This window comes from Malaclemys terrapin, chromosome 1, assembly GCF_027887155.1.
Source record: "Malaclemys terrapin pileata isolate rMalTer1 chromosome 1, rMalTer1.hap1, whole genome shotgun sequence".
Lineage (NCBI taxonomy): Eukaryota > Metazoa > Chordata > Testudines > Emydidae > Malaclemys > Malaclemys terrapin.
Window position 1 is genome coordinate 147,420,014 of NC_071505.1, and position 13,130 is coordinate 147,433,143.

Below are 13,130 nucleotides of genomic sequence, written 5' to 3' on the forward strand. Positions count from 1 at the left end.
AACCTAAACCACCCTTGCTGCAATTTAAGCCCATTGTTTCTTGTCCTCTTCTCAGAGGTTAAGAACAATTTTTCTCACTCCTCCTTGTAACAACCTTTTATGTACTTGAAAGGTGTTACCATGTCCCCTCTGTCTTTTCTTCTCCAGACTAAACAAACCCAATTTTTTCAGTCTTCCCTCATAGGTCATGTCTTCTAGACCTTTAATCATTTTTGTAGAACCGTTTTCCTATGCTATATTATTACTGGCTCATAGTAGTAAACGTGACTGACATTGGTTATTTGGTCTCTTCAGTATGTTTCATAACAAACCAAAGTGTGGTCAAGCAACTGACTATACAATTTATCAACACTGCCCTTCATAACCTTGGTACATGGCATAAGGACAGTAAGGGCACATATGCAGACTGAATGAACACTGCTAGCAAAAACTCCAATTTCAGTCACATGCACATCCTAGAATGAAATACACATATGGACAAGCACTCAAAGAAGCACAGATTGTAAATGTAGTTGTTGTCATTGCTTAAAATGCTGCCAATACTGTTCTCCAGTTTGCCACCTTTTTATATGATATTTCAGGATATATATGAAGCATTTTTCCCTGAAGAGGAGGTTTTCATTACAAATGTAAGGCCAAATTTTGCTGTCTCTTACATGGATAAACTCCAGTTGAAGGTGACATGAGGTGGTTCTGTTTAACTGAAAGCAGAGTTTAACCCATTTACTTAAAAAGAGTGAACGGACACTTTTGGCCAGATTTTCAACAGCAGGTGAGTTCAGTTACATGCATTAAAATGCACAAAATTAATAGGTGTACAAATCAACTATGTGTGTGCACATAACCATATTCATAACAGGCCTTGTGAAAATGCAGATGAAAATGAAAATTGACTCTTTGGTTTTAATCTGATTTATTTGTGTGAGTAAATCTATTATTAAATCTTGCAATATCTTGTATATTTTTTCATCCTTGTATATTGACAATTTCATTTCAAAGTGATTTAAAAAAAAGAAAGAAACAATAAATTGATGAGTTTCACTCCAATGCCTGTATTGGTACACTGCTTGGGTGATTGAAACACAATTGAAGTGTGCACCAATCGCCTACTAATGTTCAGCCTGTCACCTTATTGCTGAAAATGAACCACCCTACTCAACAGATCTGTTCCCTGTGAGCATTCAGAGACGTAGCTCCTAACTTCAATGTCACAAATACACTATTATGTGTTTTATTCATGGTAGCAAATAGAGCTAAGAGAGAATGAGCTTGATCTCTCGCTCTCCTCTTTCTTGTCTTGAGCAGGGGGTTGGACTAAATGACCTCCCGAGGTCTCTTCCAACCCTAATCTTCTATGATTCTTGTGCATCAACAGAATTGTTTACTAAGGCCAGGACCCACAAAGGGACTTTGGCATTGCAATGTTGAGCTTTGCAACGTACCTAACTTTCATGCACCTAGAAAATCTCTGGAACAACACTGCAATCCACAAAGCCTGAATTAGGTGCCTTGGCTCCCTAGTCAATGAATGTGGAGATCGAGGCACCTAAGAATGTGATCCACAAGAGCCAGCATGCTAATCATTGGAGGAAGGAGACTGGACCCTGGGTCTCCCATCTCCCTGGTGGTTTTCCTAACCACCAGATTATATAATCTAAAATAGAGAAGGCACTATTTGTTCTCCTCTATACAGTGCTCACTGTTCCTCCATACTATTGGAGGTACAGTAGATGATAATTACTTAGATAGAGCCTTATTTTTTCAAAAGAGCTGTACAAACAGTCCCAATTAACCCTCACATTAATTAATCCTGTAGGACAAGTATTAATATCCCCATTTTACAAGTGGAGAATACAAGAAGGTCAAGGTCAGACAACAAATAATTGTCAAACAAAGACTTAAACCCAAATCTTTCATCTGAGGTCTAACCCACTATCTTTCACTGTCACTCAGCTACTTTATTCAACCTTTCTTTGTATCAGTTTTCCCATTTGTATAACGGGCCTCACAATGCTTTGCAGTTATATCATACTTCTTATCTGTAACTCTCAAAATGCTTTACAAAGATGGGTAAGTATTAATATCCTTATTTTGCACACTGTATAACTAAGCACAGAAATTTAAATCAATGTGTGAGATAGGCACCACAGTCTAGTGAAGCACACACAAAAATGTCACTTGAAAAGATATGGGCATTTTAAAATAGGTGGCTAGAAAGACAATTATTTTGCTAACGTAACTACAATGATTGCTATTAAGTCCCCATTATGATAACAAATATTTTGGTCTTTCTGGAAGTATAGAATTAAGAAAAGATATGATTAAGGAACATATTTTTGAACTTTGATAAGAAACCAAGCCATTCTGTACTTTTTCAGATTGGAGTATGGACCTAAAGTTATTGTCCCTGATTTTCCTTTCATTTAATCCATATTTGCACAAAGGTCTCTCCATCTTCAATAGATGGGTCCATCAGATCCAGTTCTTCTGTTTTCTCCTGCCTACTCATCTAGTTCTCCATCTTACCTTGCCCATTACTCTTGTTCCCTTGCGGCTCCTCCTGCCAGAAACCACTGGTTTTCATTCCCAACCCTTTTGTTCCTGAAAGATATTCTGGAATTAATGAGCTAGAGTCCATATGAACAAATTTAAATGACTAATACTTAACAATGTCATAAAACACAAGGTATCATTAACTTTGGTATCACTAAGGACATAAGGAACTACTTATTCTTGTCAATTCTACCACACTATTGTTCTGCCTCTTGTCCCAATATTTCCTATGGAAAATGGACATAAAAATTCACCTCCTCCATATGTATGTCTAATTTCTATTTAGGTCCCTAATTTAATATCACAGAGAAATCATGAACTGTAGCATCTTGTTCTAGCTTGTGTCAGTGTTTTTGGGTCTACCTTTAAGAGTTTAGGGCCACAGAATAGTTTCTTTGCTGGTTAAGAAAAGAAATATTGCCACCACATGATTTGCATTGGTCAAAGGCAGATTCATTCCATAACCCCTGTAAGCATTTTGGAGAGTAACTCTGTCTTCCTATGTGTTTGTGTTATCTAACACAACAGGATCCTGATCTTAATTGGGTCTTCTGGGAGATACCACAATATAAATAATCAATAATCCAGTCTAGTCGGAGGCTGGTATTGAATTAATTTCCTTCATGATGGCCAAATTGTCCTTCTTGTACCATCGCCAGGACTGTTCAATGGCACCAACAGCAGAAACTACAAAAGCAACAGCAAGGTATATTGAAGTAGTTCCTCCATTCTATTATTATCTAACACTAATCAGTTTCAGGACACTATGTGCTGATCCACTAGAAGCACTTTACGCAGAAGACTGTAAGATAGAAAGTCATTAAAACCTGCACAGTTTTTTGATATTTTAAAAGTCTCTCTATTATAAATTCAATTTTCAGGAGGGTAACAATAAATCAGTTTTTAAAATGTTGAAGTTAGCATAACAGTTCTTAGCCCAGAAACAAATGATTGTAATAAATTTGGCTTAAAATGACTAACCATGTGCACATTGTAAGAGAGAAAATGAACATGCTTCTTAAAAAATTCAGATGTTCTAGTACTCCTCTAGTATTCCTATAATTTAAAAATGGCATTAATTTAATACATCTGTCCTCAGATTCAATAGCTGTCAGAGGAATATTAGGCACATTCATGTCAGAGGAATATTAGGAATATTCAAACACTAGGGTATTTTAACAAGAGATTTAGAAATGAACAACAGTGTATTATTCTCTCTCTCTAATTACACATAGGTAGAGAAACTTGAGTGATGCTATTGATTGATTCAGATATTAGAATTATTATTACATTTTCCATAAACGGAGGGGACTCTAAACTAGCAGATTGGTCTGGAAAGGTATAGAAAGAAGTGCCACTTCAGCAGCATTGTTCCCCTCCTTACTTTGAAAGCCCCTCCACAGATAATTGTGGGGTTGAGTAGGGGCACAGCTCTTCTCCACAAAATCTTCCCCTCCTGTGATAGAGGATATCCAGGCTTAATTTAATGCTACTTGAAAACAGAGGCATAGCCATGGGTGGGGCTAGCTGAGCTGCAGCCCACCCACTTAGCATCCAGGCCCACCCAAATCTGAGCAGAGGTGTAGTGCTGCCACAGTGGCCCAGAGCATCACTCAGGCACCTGAAATACAGGAAGAGTGCAGGCAGGGCTGGAGCCATCTGAATCCACAGGCTGGGAGGGAGGGAGTTGAACCAGGTGTGTGTGGGGGTGCCTTGTGGGGACAGGTCTAGGTGGGGCCAGCGCTGGGGCCGGAACGAAGCCAGTCTGGGCGCCTAGGCACATGACTGGGCTGGGCATGGGCAGGGCGCTAGAGACAGAGGCAGCAGTGCAGGTCACACAGACACAAAGGCACCAGCAGGACAGAGGGACGCGGCTGGCCGGGCGGACGGATACTGAGCCGGAGTTGAGAGAGGTGGGCAGAACTCTAGCTTGTGCACACCGGGCAGCCTCATCTTCTGGTGCCTGCTGAGTGGTAAGGGCCAGCTAGAGGGGTGGGGGGACACAGGCCTCCTGATCCCTCCTGTCACCCGCCCCAGGGCCCCAGATCCCTCCTGAACCCCCACAATCCCTCCTGCACCCCAGTCCCATCCCTGTACCACCAGCTCCAGGCTCTGCTATGCCCCCCAGTTCTGCTGCCTCACCCATGTCCTGCACCCCCCGGGTCCTGCCCCTTCCCCCCAACTCTGGCCCTTGGCCTTTGCCCTCCCCCATCCAGCCCCCCCCCCAGTTTTCCCTCCCCTCTCTGGATAATCTCTCTCTCTTCCCAGATGGCGAGGCTCAGGAAACCTGTTTACGCTGGAGGGTAGAGATAGGATACAGAGGGACCTAGACAAATTAGAGGATTGGGCCAAAAGAAACCTGATGAGATTCAACAAGGACAAGTGCAAAGTCCTGCACTTAGGACGGAAGAATCCCATGCACTAATACAGACTAGGGACCGAATAGCTAGGCAGCAGTTCTGGAGAAAATGACCTAGGGGTTACAGTGGATGAGAAGCTGGATATGAATCGACAGTGTGCTCTTGTTGCCAAGAAGGCTAACGGCATTTTGGGCTATATAAGTAGGGGCATTGCCAGCAGATTGAGGGACGTGATCATTCCCCTGTATTCGACATTGGTGAGGTCTCATCTGGAGTACTGTGTCCAGTTTTGGGCCCCACACTACAAGAAGGATGTGGAAAAATTGGAAAGGTTTGATAGCTGCTTTCAACTACTTGAAAGGGGGTTCCAAAGAGGATGGATCTAGTTCTGGTTCTCAGTGGTACCAGATGACAGAGCAAGGAGTAATGGTCTCAAGTTGCAGTGTGGGAGGTTTAGGTTGGATATTAGGAAAAACTTTTTCACTAGGAGGGTGGTGAAGCACTGGAATGGGTTTCCTAGGGAGGTGGTGGAATCTCCTTCCTATGAGGTTTTTAAGGTCAGGTTTGACAAAGCCCTGGGTGGGATGATTTAGTTGGGAATTGGTCCTGCTTTGAGCAGGGGGTTGGATTAGATGACCTCCTGAGGTCCCTTCCAACCCTGATATTCTATGATTCCCTGGCTGGGTACCCTGCGGGGGGAGGGCGGAGTGGGCAGGGAGATGTAGCCTTTGGACTCTGCTCAACTGAAGAGGGGGGATCATTGCCTATTATCCCCCATCTCTGCCTTAAGGAATGTGGGGAATTTCAGCCCGAAGGGGGGGAACTTTTTTTAGCCGAGCAGCCAGCCACACTGGAGCATGAGGGTGGGGTCCTCGCTCCATGTGCATTATCAGCTTGGCAGGCGAAGCCATTTCTGGAAGCACCCGGGCTAGGAAGAGGGTTTGGTGTTGGGGGAGACGCTGAGCTGGCAGTCTGCCCGCCCACACAAATTTCCACTCCTAGCTACACCACTGCTTGAAAGAAGCATTAACTTGGGCTCTGCACCTGCACTTTCCTTAGAGTAGGAATTTTATGTAGCCATAGGGTGCCTGGCCAATAGCAGCATAGCTCCTACAAGAGCCTGGCTGCTGGGGTGGGGGAAAGAGGAGGGCAAAGGGCTCAGTAGTCTGAGGTGACAGTGTAAATGAAACTTCCAGAGGTAAAGCTCTAGTCCCCTTCCATAGCAGAGTACAATTTGACCATTTGAGCTGTGGTCTGTCAGAAGTACAGAACATGCAGAGATTTTCCATGCCAGAAACGTATGTGTTCAATGGGATATATTCTATCTACCTCATTGAGGTAAATAATGTTATATTAAGAGCAGAATCACCATCAGCACAGACTTTGTGGTATAACTGGTTTACTGTCCTCGTGGAAGGCTTATATTGGAAAAACATCAAGGCCTTTGAGGATAAAATTTATTGAGCACAAGAGCACTCTAAGATGTGAGGAATCAAAGTCCTGGTTGCTAAATGTGTTACGTGAGACACTGGCTGAGTTTCCAAATAAACGGTTTTCACTTTATTTGCACCTTGCCTCTGCTGTCACTAGACTCGTAGGCACCATGGTGATGGGGAGAGTAGAAGAATCTGTATAGAGTAAACTGACCATTCTTCATAAAATATCTTTCAGTTTTAAACCTGGGATTTATAGGGGTATATAATGTGCACAAGTATTGAGAAGCTTAAAACTGAAATCCTCTTGGGTTGTAGTTAAGCTTATGTGTTAGAGTTCATAGGACCAGGGCACTCATGTTCTCACTTATTGCCAATTATTTACAGCAGAAGTGCTGAACCTGTAAACTGAGGTTACAAAAAAAAACAAAAAAAACCTTCTATTAAATACATCAAACCCATAACATTTTAACTCTCCTGCACTATTTTTCTTGTCTCTCCTTTATAGACATGTATCCGTTTGGTGGAACTATTTGGGCCTTGAGAAATTGAGAAATGTGTTCAGAGGAACATCCTGTAATTTAGAACTTTGAAATGTACTTTTTAGATTCTCAAAAATCAGACCATGTTTGAATTTTCATTTCTTTTGTATTGAATTTTTCCGTATGTTGACAGGTTGACTAATTTTATCTATCGGTAGTGCAACATTTCTACTACACTCATCAATATGTTTTCTGAACATTTTGCAAAATTAAATGTATATTAAAAGGAGATCTCCAGTTCTTTCTCTTTCCCTCCCAGTGAGGCTCATGGTCATCCTAATCTTTTGTAAAAATTAGTTCCAAAAGTATCCTAGGCTCAAGACTGAGAGTTGAGGAGTTATGCATATTAAATTATAAACATCAAAACATCAAGGCAAAATATTATTGTAACAATGCCCAATTTTATAAATGGATATTCACTTTTGAAAAAACTCACGAAGAATGAAAATATCTAAAAGAATTTCCTCCATATGTATTCTTGTTTGGAACCTAACCTACTGTTTTTAAATCCCTCCACTTTCACATACGGAGCATAAAAATTAACTATGTATTAGCCAGTGTTATTCATAAGCCAGTAATTCATGCGTGAAATGTCATCCTTAGTCACATTAATAAGCCAATATCAATTCCAGAAAACTACAACTTTTTTCAGATAATTTTTCCAGTCTAAACAGTAAAGTAAAACATATCAGAATTTAATGTTATAAAATGTATCTTACCTGAGTGTTTGTGGAATGAAGCTGATTCGTGTCACTACAGTATCAAAAGTACAGAAACCGTAAAGACTTTGAATAAGAAAGGATACATTCGTATGGCTCCTGTTCTTGTCCCCACAGCCAGAATTTTCTGAACTGGGTCAAAAGCTAAGGCAGTGGGCAAATAAGGAAAACCATGGCGAACCGTCTGAAATAGAGCAAACAAACACAATTAAAGTATAGGACCTGTAGCATTAAATACACTATACATATCAACTGCATATAAGTAGAATCTACAAATTGATCAAAACTGTATTATTCATAATACATTTTATCAAAAACCTATTTTGAAGGATATGCTATTTAGAACCATACTGTTTATTTTCCATCAAAGCTATTTTAAGTTACGTATTTTACCCAGTAATATCCTTGGATTTTATATATATTTATAGTAACAAAGGAAATGACAAAATATGTATGAATGAAAACTGGTACATGTTGTTCATTTGCTGTATAGATATTCTTTCACACTATCAAAGACAGCCCTAGATGCCAACTGATGACATTACATGAAATGGTGCCTCAAAACACTGCCACAAACAGGAGCAACAGAAAGGAAATGGAATTAGAACAGGAGTTCTCGAAGTAGGGGTCTACTTCAGTTTTCAGGAGGGACACAATCATCCTCCTTTTCTTATCCTTTAATTAAAATATATTAATGTTTCTAGTCCTAATAGTTGCAGAGATAAACTTGAAAAAGTGAACTGAGCATAAACTGGTGAGTAATGCTTGCCTGAATCTGCAGACACACTGAAACAATAGCAACATAGCCCTTAAACTGGATATTGTGAACATGTTTTAGGAGGAGGTGAGGAATCTGCCCTTCTGATGTTTGCCAAGTGGGAGAAATGCCCCAGATAGATTACAGTATGGAAAAAAAGAGTCCTGTAGGGGAAATGTTGAGAATTACTGCACAAAAACAAAAACAAAATGTTTAATAAATTATAGCAAATTAACTACTCCTGCCATAGGGCTTCTGAAGAACATTGGCCTCATTACTGCTTAGTCCCCAAATTGCAAAAATCTAACCTATGTTGATGAGAGAGATGCTGCTGCCGTAATCATGATTACAAAGATGTACAATAGTAACTAATTATTGTCTATTGTCGGTGATGTAGAAATTTAACAAAGACTTCAATCACTCTGGTTCCAGACTCTCTTTGGTTGGGAGGTCTGCTTTGCCACGTCTATGGCAGCATTACTTCAAAACAAACAGCATGGTTTTCAGTATCCCAGCCCGAGTTGGAATATTGGGCAATACAAATCCACAGCTGTCATCAAACTTTCAAGGACCACCAAGATTTTGAATTGGGGCAATATTCTCTACTGTTTCTGCTCTTTGGTCCCCACCCCCGAGCCCCATTGCCTATTTCACGGACTTCCTTGATAACCGGGATTTTTGTGTTCTTGTGCATTCATTTCCTTCACTGTGAGAAGAAAGCATGATCCTGCACTGGCTTATTTTTGCTGTTAATAATTAAAAGGTCTCTTCTGAAGAAGATAATATATTTTTCATTTCCAGCAATTCCAGTACCAATAACATTTTCTTGTAGGGTTTTCCTGGCTAGAGTTTCCCTTCGATCTGGAGGCCTGGAAGGTCAAGGATTTTATAAAACCTGTTCTGCATTTGTGTCCATATTTTTAGCATTTTCTTTTTATTCCCAGTGTTCTTATGGTGTAAAAAGTCCGACTTTTCATTCATAAATAACCCTCAAAAGACATGTGGAGGGATGTTTGTGTATTTACATATGTATGAGTAAGGTTGACAATGTAATCAACAGTCCCTGTCTATGCTGTATTCTGATAGTTCAGAAATCAGAAGAACATCCTAGCATTTAAATGAATTGTAAACACAGGATATTCTTGGTATTCACCTCTCTTTGAAATATAGTATGAATGGTGGAGGCACAAGCAAATTGACTTATGTTATTTCTGTAGCTAAGTACACCTCTACCCTGATATAAAGTGACCTGATATAACACGAATTCTGATATAACGCGGTAAAGCAGCGCTCCAGAGGGGTGGGGCTGCGCACTCCGGCGGATCAAAGCAAGTTCAATATAACACGTTTTCACCTATAACGCAGTAAGATTTTTTGGCTCCCGAGGACAGCGTTATATCGAGGTAGAGGTGTACCGGTGATGGACCTCCTTCAAAGTCATCCTAATTACCTTTTGGTCCCAGAGAAACTCTCAACTTGCCAAAGAGGACATGAAATTGTATAAAAGAACCTTGGATCCTGATTCTGTCATCTCAGATCTGCTTAAGCTTCATCAGGGGAAGTTTGAGTCACAAGACTGAGGTCCCAGTTATGCTGGTACGCCCTGAATATGAGATTTGGACATTGGACTATAATCTATTAACTGAATTCTAAAGGAACTCTTTGCAACTATAAAGCTCACTATCTCTGCTATGAATCTAAACCTCCATGAACTGAACTCATGTCTGTATGTATATTGATCTTTTTAACCATTTCCTCTCTCTTGTGGTTTTTTAATAAATTTTAGTTTAGTTAATAAGAATTGGCTGTAGCATGTATTTGGGTATGATCTGGAATAGTCAATAACCTGGGAGGTAATGTGTCCGATCCTTTTGTATTGGTAGAACTTTTTCTTTTATATGATGAAATACGATTTTCAGAAATCATCATAATTAACTTAAGTACCTAGATGGAGGCCTCAGGTTGGATCATTTTAAGGGAACTGTGTTGTTTGGACTTCTGAGTAACCAGTAAGGTAATAAAAATGCTGTTGTATGCTGGCTTGGTAAATCTAGGTATTGAAATATCCACCAGCTTTATGGGGATTGTCTGCCCCATTCTTTGCAGTTCACCCTAATTGAGTGACCATAGCTGGCCCCCACTGGAACCCTGGTCACAAACTGTATTTTCTGTATAGGTCAACATGGATTTTTTTACATTAAGTTGAAGACTCAATTCCAGGAACAGAGAAAAAGCCCTCTGAGTGGCTGACAGCATTCTTTCATAAGACTGACCCATGAACAGCCAATCATCGAGATACAGGAATACTAAAATCGTCTCTCAATGAAGGTAAGTGGCCACCACTGTTAGAACCTTTGAAAACACTCTTGGAGCTGAGGTGAGTCAAAAGGGGAGAACTCAGTATTTAAATGATCCTGGTCTGTAACAAATGTTTTTTTTATTTTCTGTGAGATAGGTGTATCACTATATGGCAATATGCATCTTGTAGGTTGAGGGACAAAAACAAATCCCTTGAATTTAGTGAAGAAATTATAGCTGTCAGAGTCATCATCACGAACTTCTGAGACTTTACAAAATTAGTTTAGTAGTCTTAAAACTAAAATCAGCCTCCACCTTCCATTTTTCTTTGGCATGAGAAAGTACCTCGATTAGAAGCCCTTTCCCTCATGTTGAGCAGACAGACTATCATTCCTAAGCAAAGAAGGGAGTTTATTGCCTGTCTCAGGAAGAGCTATAATAGGCCAGGGGAGGCTCAGCCTCCCTTGGCACTGCCGTGGCCGCCAGACCCCTGGTTGCAGGGTTTTGGGGGGTAGTTTTTATTTAGTATGCCTGTAGTGCGAGAAACTGCTACATGTAAGAATTTGCTACCTGTAGCAGTTATTCATATGCAAGGAATTGTAAAAAACTGCTATCTGATTTAGCAAATTCCTACAGATAGCAGTTCCTTGAACAACTCCAGTCGTGTGGGGCGGGGGAGGGGCTGTCTTGGGCTCCAGCCACTGACAGTCAGAGATCTGACCAACCAAATTAATGAGGCTATGTGAAAACCAGTAATATGGAATCCAGAATCCTGTCTGATTTTCTTAAGAACTCTTGCGGAGGTAAGAAGGTGAAGTAGTACAAGAGCATGTTAACTTATAGAGGCGGAAGAATGTCGGCTGGTGCTGCACTCTACCCCATACTTTGGGCTGTGCCTAACAGGCACAGTGTAGCCCTGTAGCAGGGTTTTGGTGCAAAAGCACCTAATTAGTCCCTGCCCAGTCTGCTCCAATCAGGGGAAGCAGATTGGGGCAGATGGAAAGGGCCTGATGCCAGCCTGAGGATTGGCAACACCTGCTGGCCTGACAAGCCAAGGGCTATAAAGGTTGGGAGGGAGCCAGAAGGCTGGGGGGCAGCCAGGGAGAAGTCAGTCAGGGAGGGAACTGGAGGCCTCCTAGTTGAAGGCTGACTCTGCCAGTAAAGGAGCTGACTAATCCTGTAAAGCTTGTATATAGACAGATACTGGTGGTGGGATAACCTTAAGTAAATAAAGACACAGGTATTGCACAACCCTGAAGCCTCTCTGAGCCTCTCTGAGCAAGTGGGCCCCAGGAAGACGGCCGGGTCATGGACCCTGTTACAAGCCCTAAACTACTGATACTAGAATAAGAAAATACCAACAAAACTAGAAATCATGTACATGATTGAACTATCTAAATAGCAAACAGCGGGGTCACAAAGGGAATCCTAAAATAGCAGCCTGTGCTCTGTAGATTGTAGGCACTACTTATTCTTGCCATGAAAGAAGGAGCCAAAAAGGGTGACAGAGAAGGCAGTGAGGAGATGGGGCTTCTCACCACATAATCCCACCTTCTGCTGCCTTTTTTGGCATCTTGATCCCTGGAGGCAGAAGAATGGAGCAGTACCTGTGCTCCTCAGATCACATCTACTGTATACCAAATATATACAATGTTTTCTTCTAAACAAAACAAACCAAGTTGAGGATACAACTTTAGCCAAAATCCTTCTTCAGCATTTTGAATTCCTTTTTCAAAGGCAATGAGTTGGAATAAACTTTACCCCACCAATATGCATGTACATCTAATTAATATTCTTTATGCAAATAAATTATCTAGACTTACGTAGGAATAAGATTAATTGGGTCTGCCAGCGTTTCACTCATAAAACTGAAACATTACCAAAACTGTATAGAACACAACACAGTCATTTCAGTTCAATTAAGCTACACAGGAGATGTAATCAGATTCTTTTGTAGCTGTAGCAACAAAATCCCACTAGAATTTAGTGTGCATGCAACAATATAATTATTTATACAGTGATGATAGCTTCTAATAACTCTTGTCCTATGGTAAGATATATTAGCTTGTAAAGCTATTTCCTTTCAAAAGTATTTTTGATCTTCCATAAATAACTCCAGAAAATACAGACTTAAAATTGTAAAGCGTTTCCATGAAGTAACACAGTATATGCTCAGAAACTGTCCATGTGTAATCTGTCTAATAATGTAAAATTTATAGAAGCCTGAAGTTTTGTTAATATTTTCTAGATAAAACATTTTGGGGGTAAAATTTGAAAGCAGGACTGATTTATTCAGGTGTGTAATTATTTGAGAAAATACTATTTTTGGGGGGGGGTTCAAAATGGATAATGATGCCCAGGGTTACGAGTCAGGATGGTAGATTCTATTTCCAGTGTGCCACCAACATGCTTTGTGTCCTTACATAAGTCACTTACACTCTTTGAACCCAGTTTAGCAAAGTATTTAA

At 40.6% G+C, this 13,130-nt stretch overlaps 1 protein-coding gene and 1 long non-coding RNA gene across 8 annotated transcripts in view; both read right to left on the minus strand.

The window, feature by feature from the left end:
* LOC128844872 (uncharacterized) overlaps positions 1-7,638 on the minus strand; it is a 40,805-nt gene extending 33,167 nt beyond the window's left edge. Inside the window, exon 1 of the long non-coding RNA XR_008446542.1 lies at positions 7,608-7,638. This is a non-coding gene — a long non-coding RNA (uncharacterized LOC128844872). The remainder of the gene's footprint in view (positions 1-7,607) is intronic.
* STXBP5L (syntaxin binding protein 5L) overlaps positions 1-13,130 on the minus strand; it is a 410,492-nt gene that overhangs the window by 373,952 nt on the left and 23,410 nt on the right. For all 7 annotated transcript variants that reach the window (XM_054042932.1, XM_054042916.1, XM_054042898.1 and 4 more), the window contains exon 2: positions 7,694-7,791. In XM_054042932.1, the coding sequence (XP_053898907.1) occupies positions 7,694-7,791 (98 nt within the window). The remainder of the gene's footprint in view (positions 1-7,693; positions 7,792-13,130) is intronic.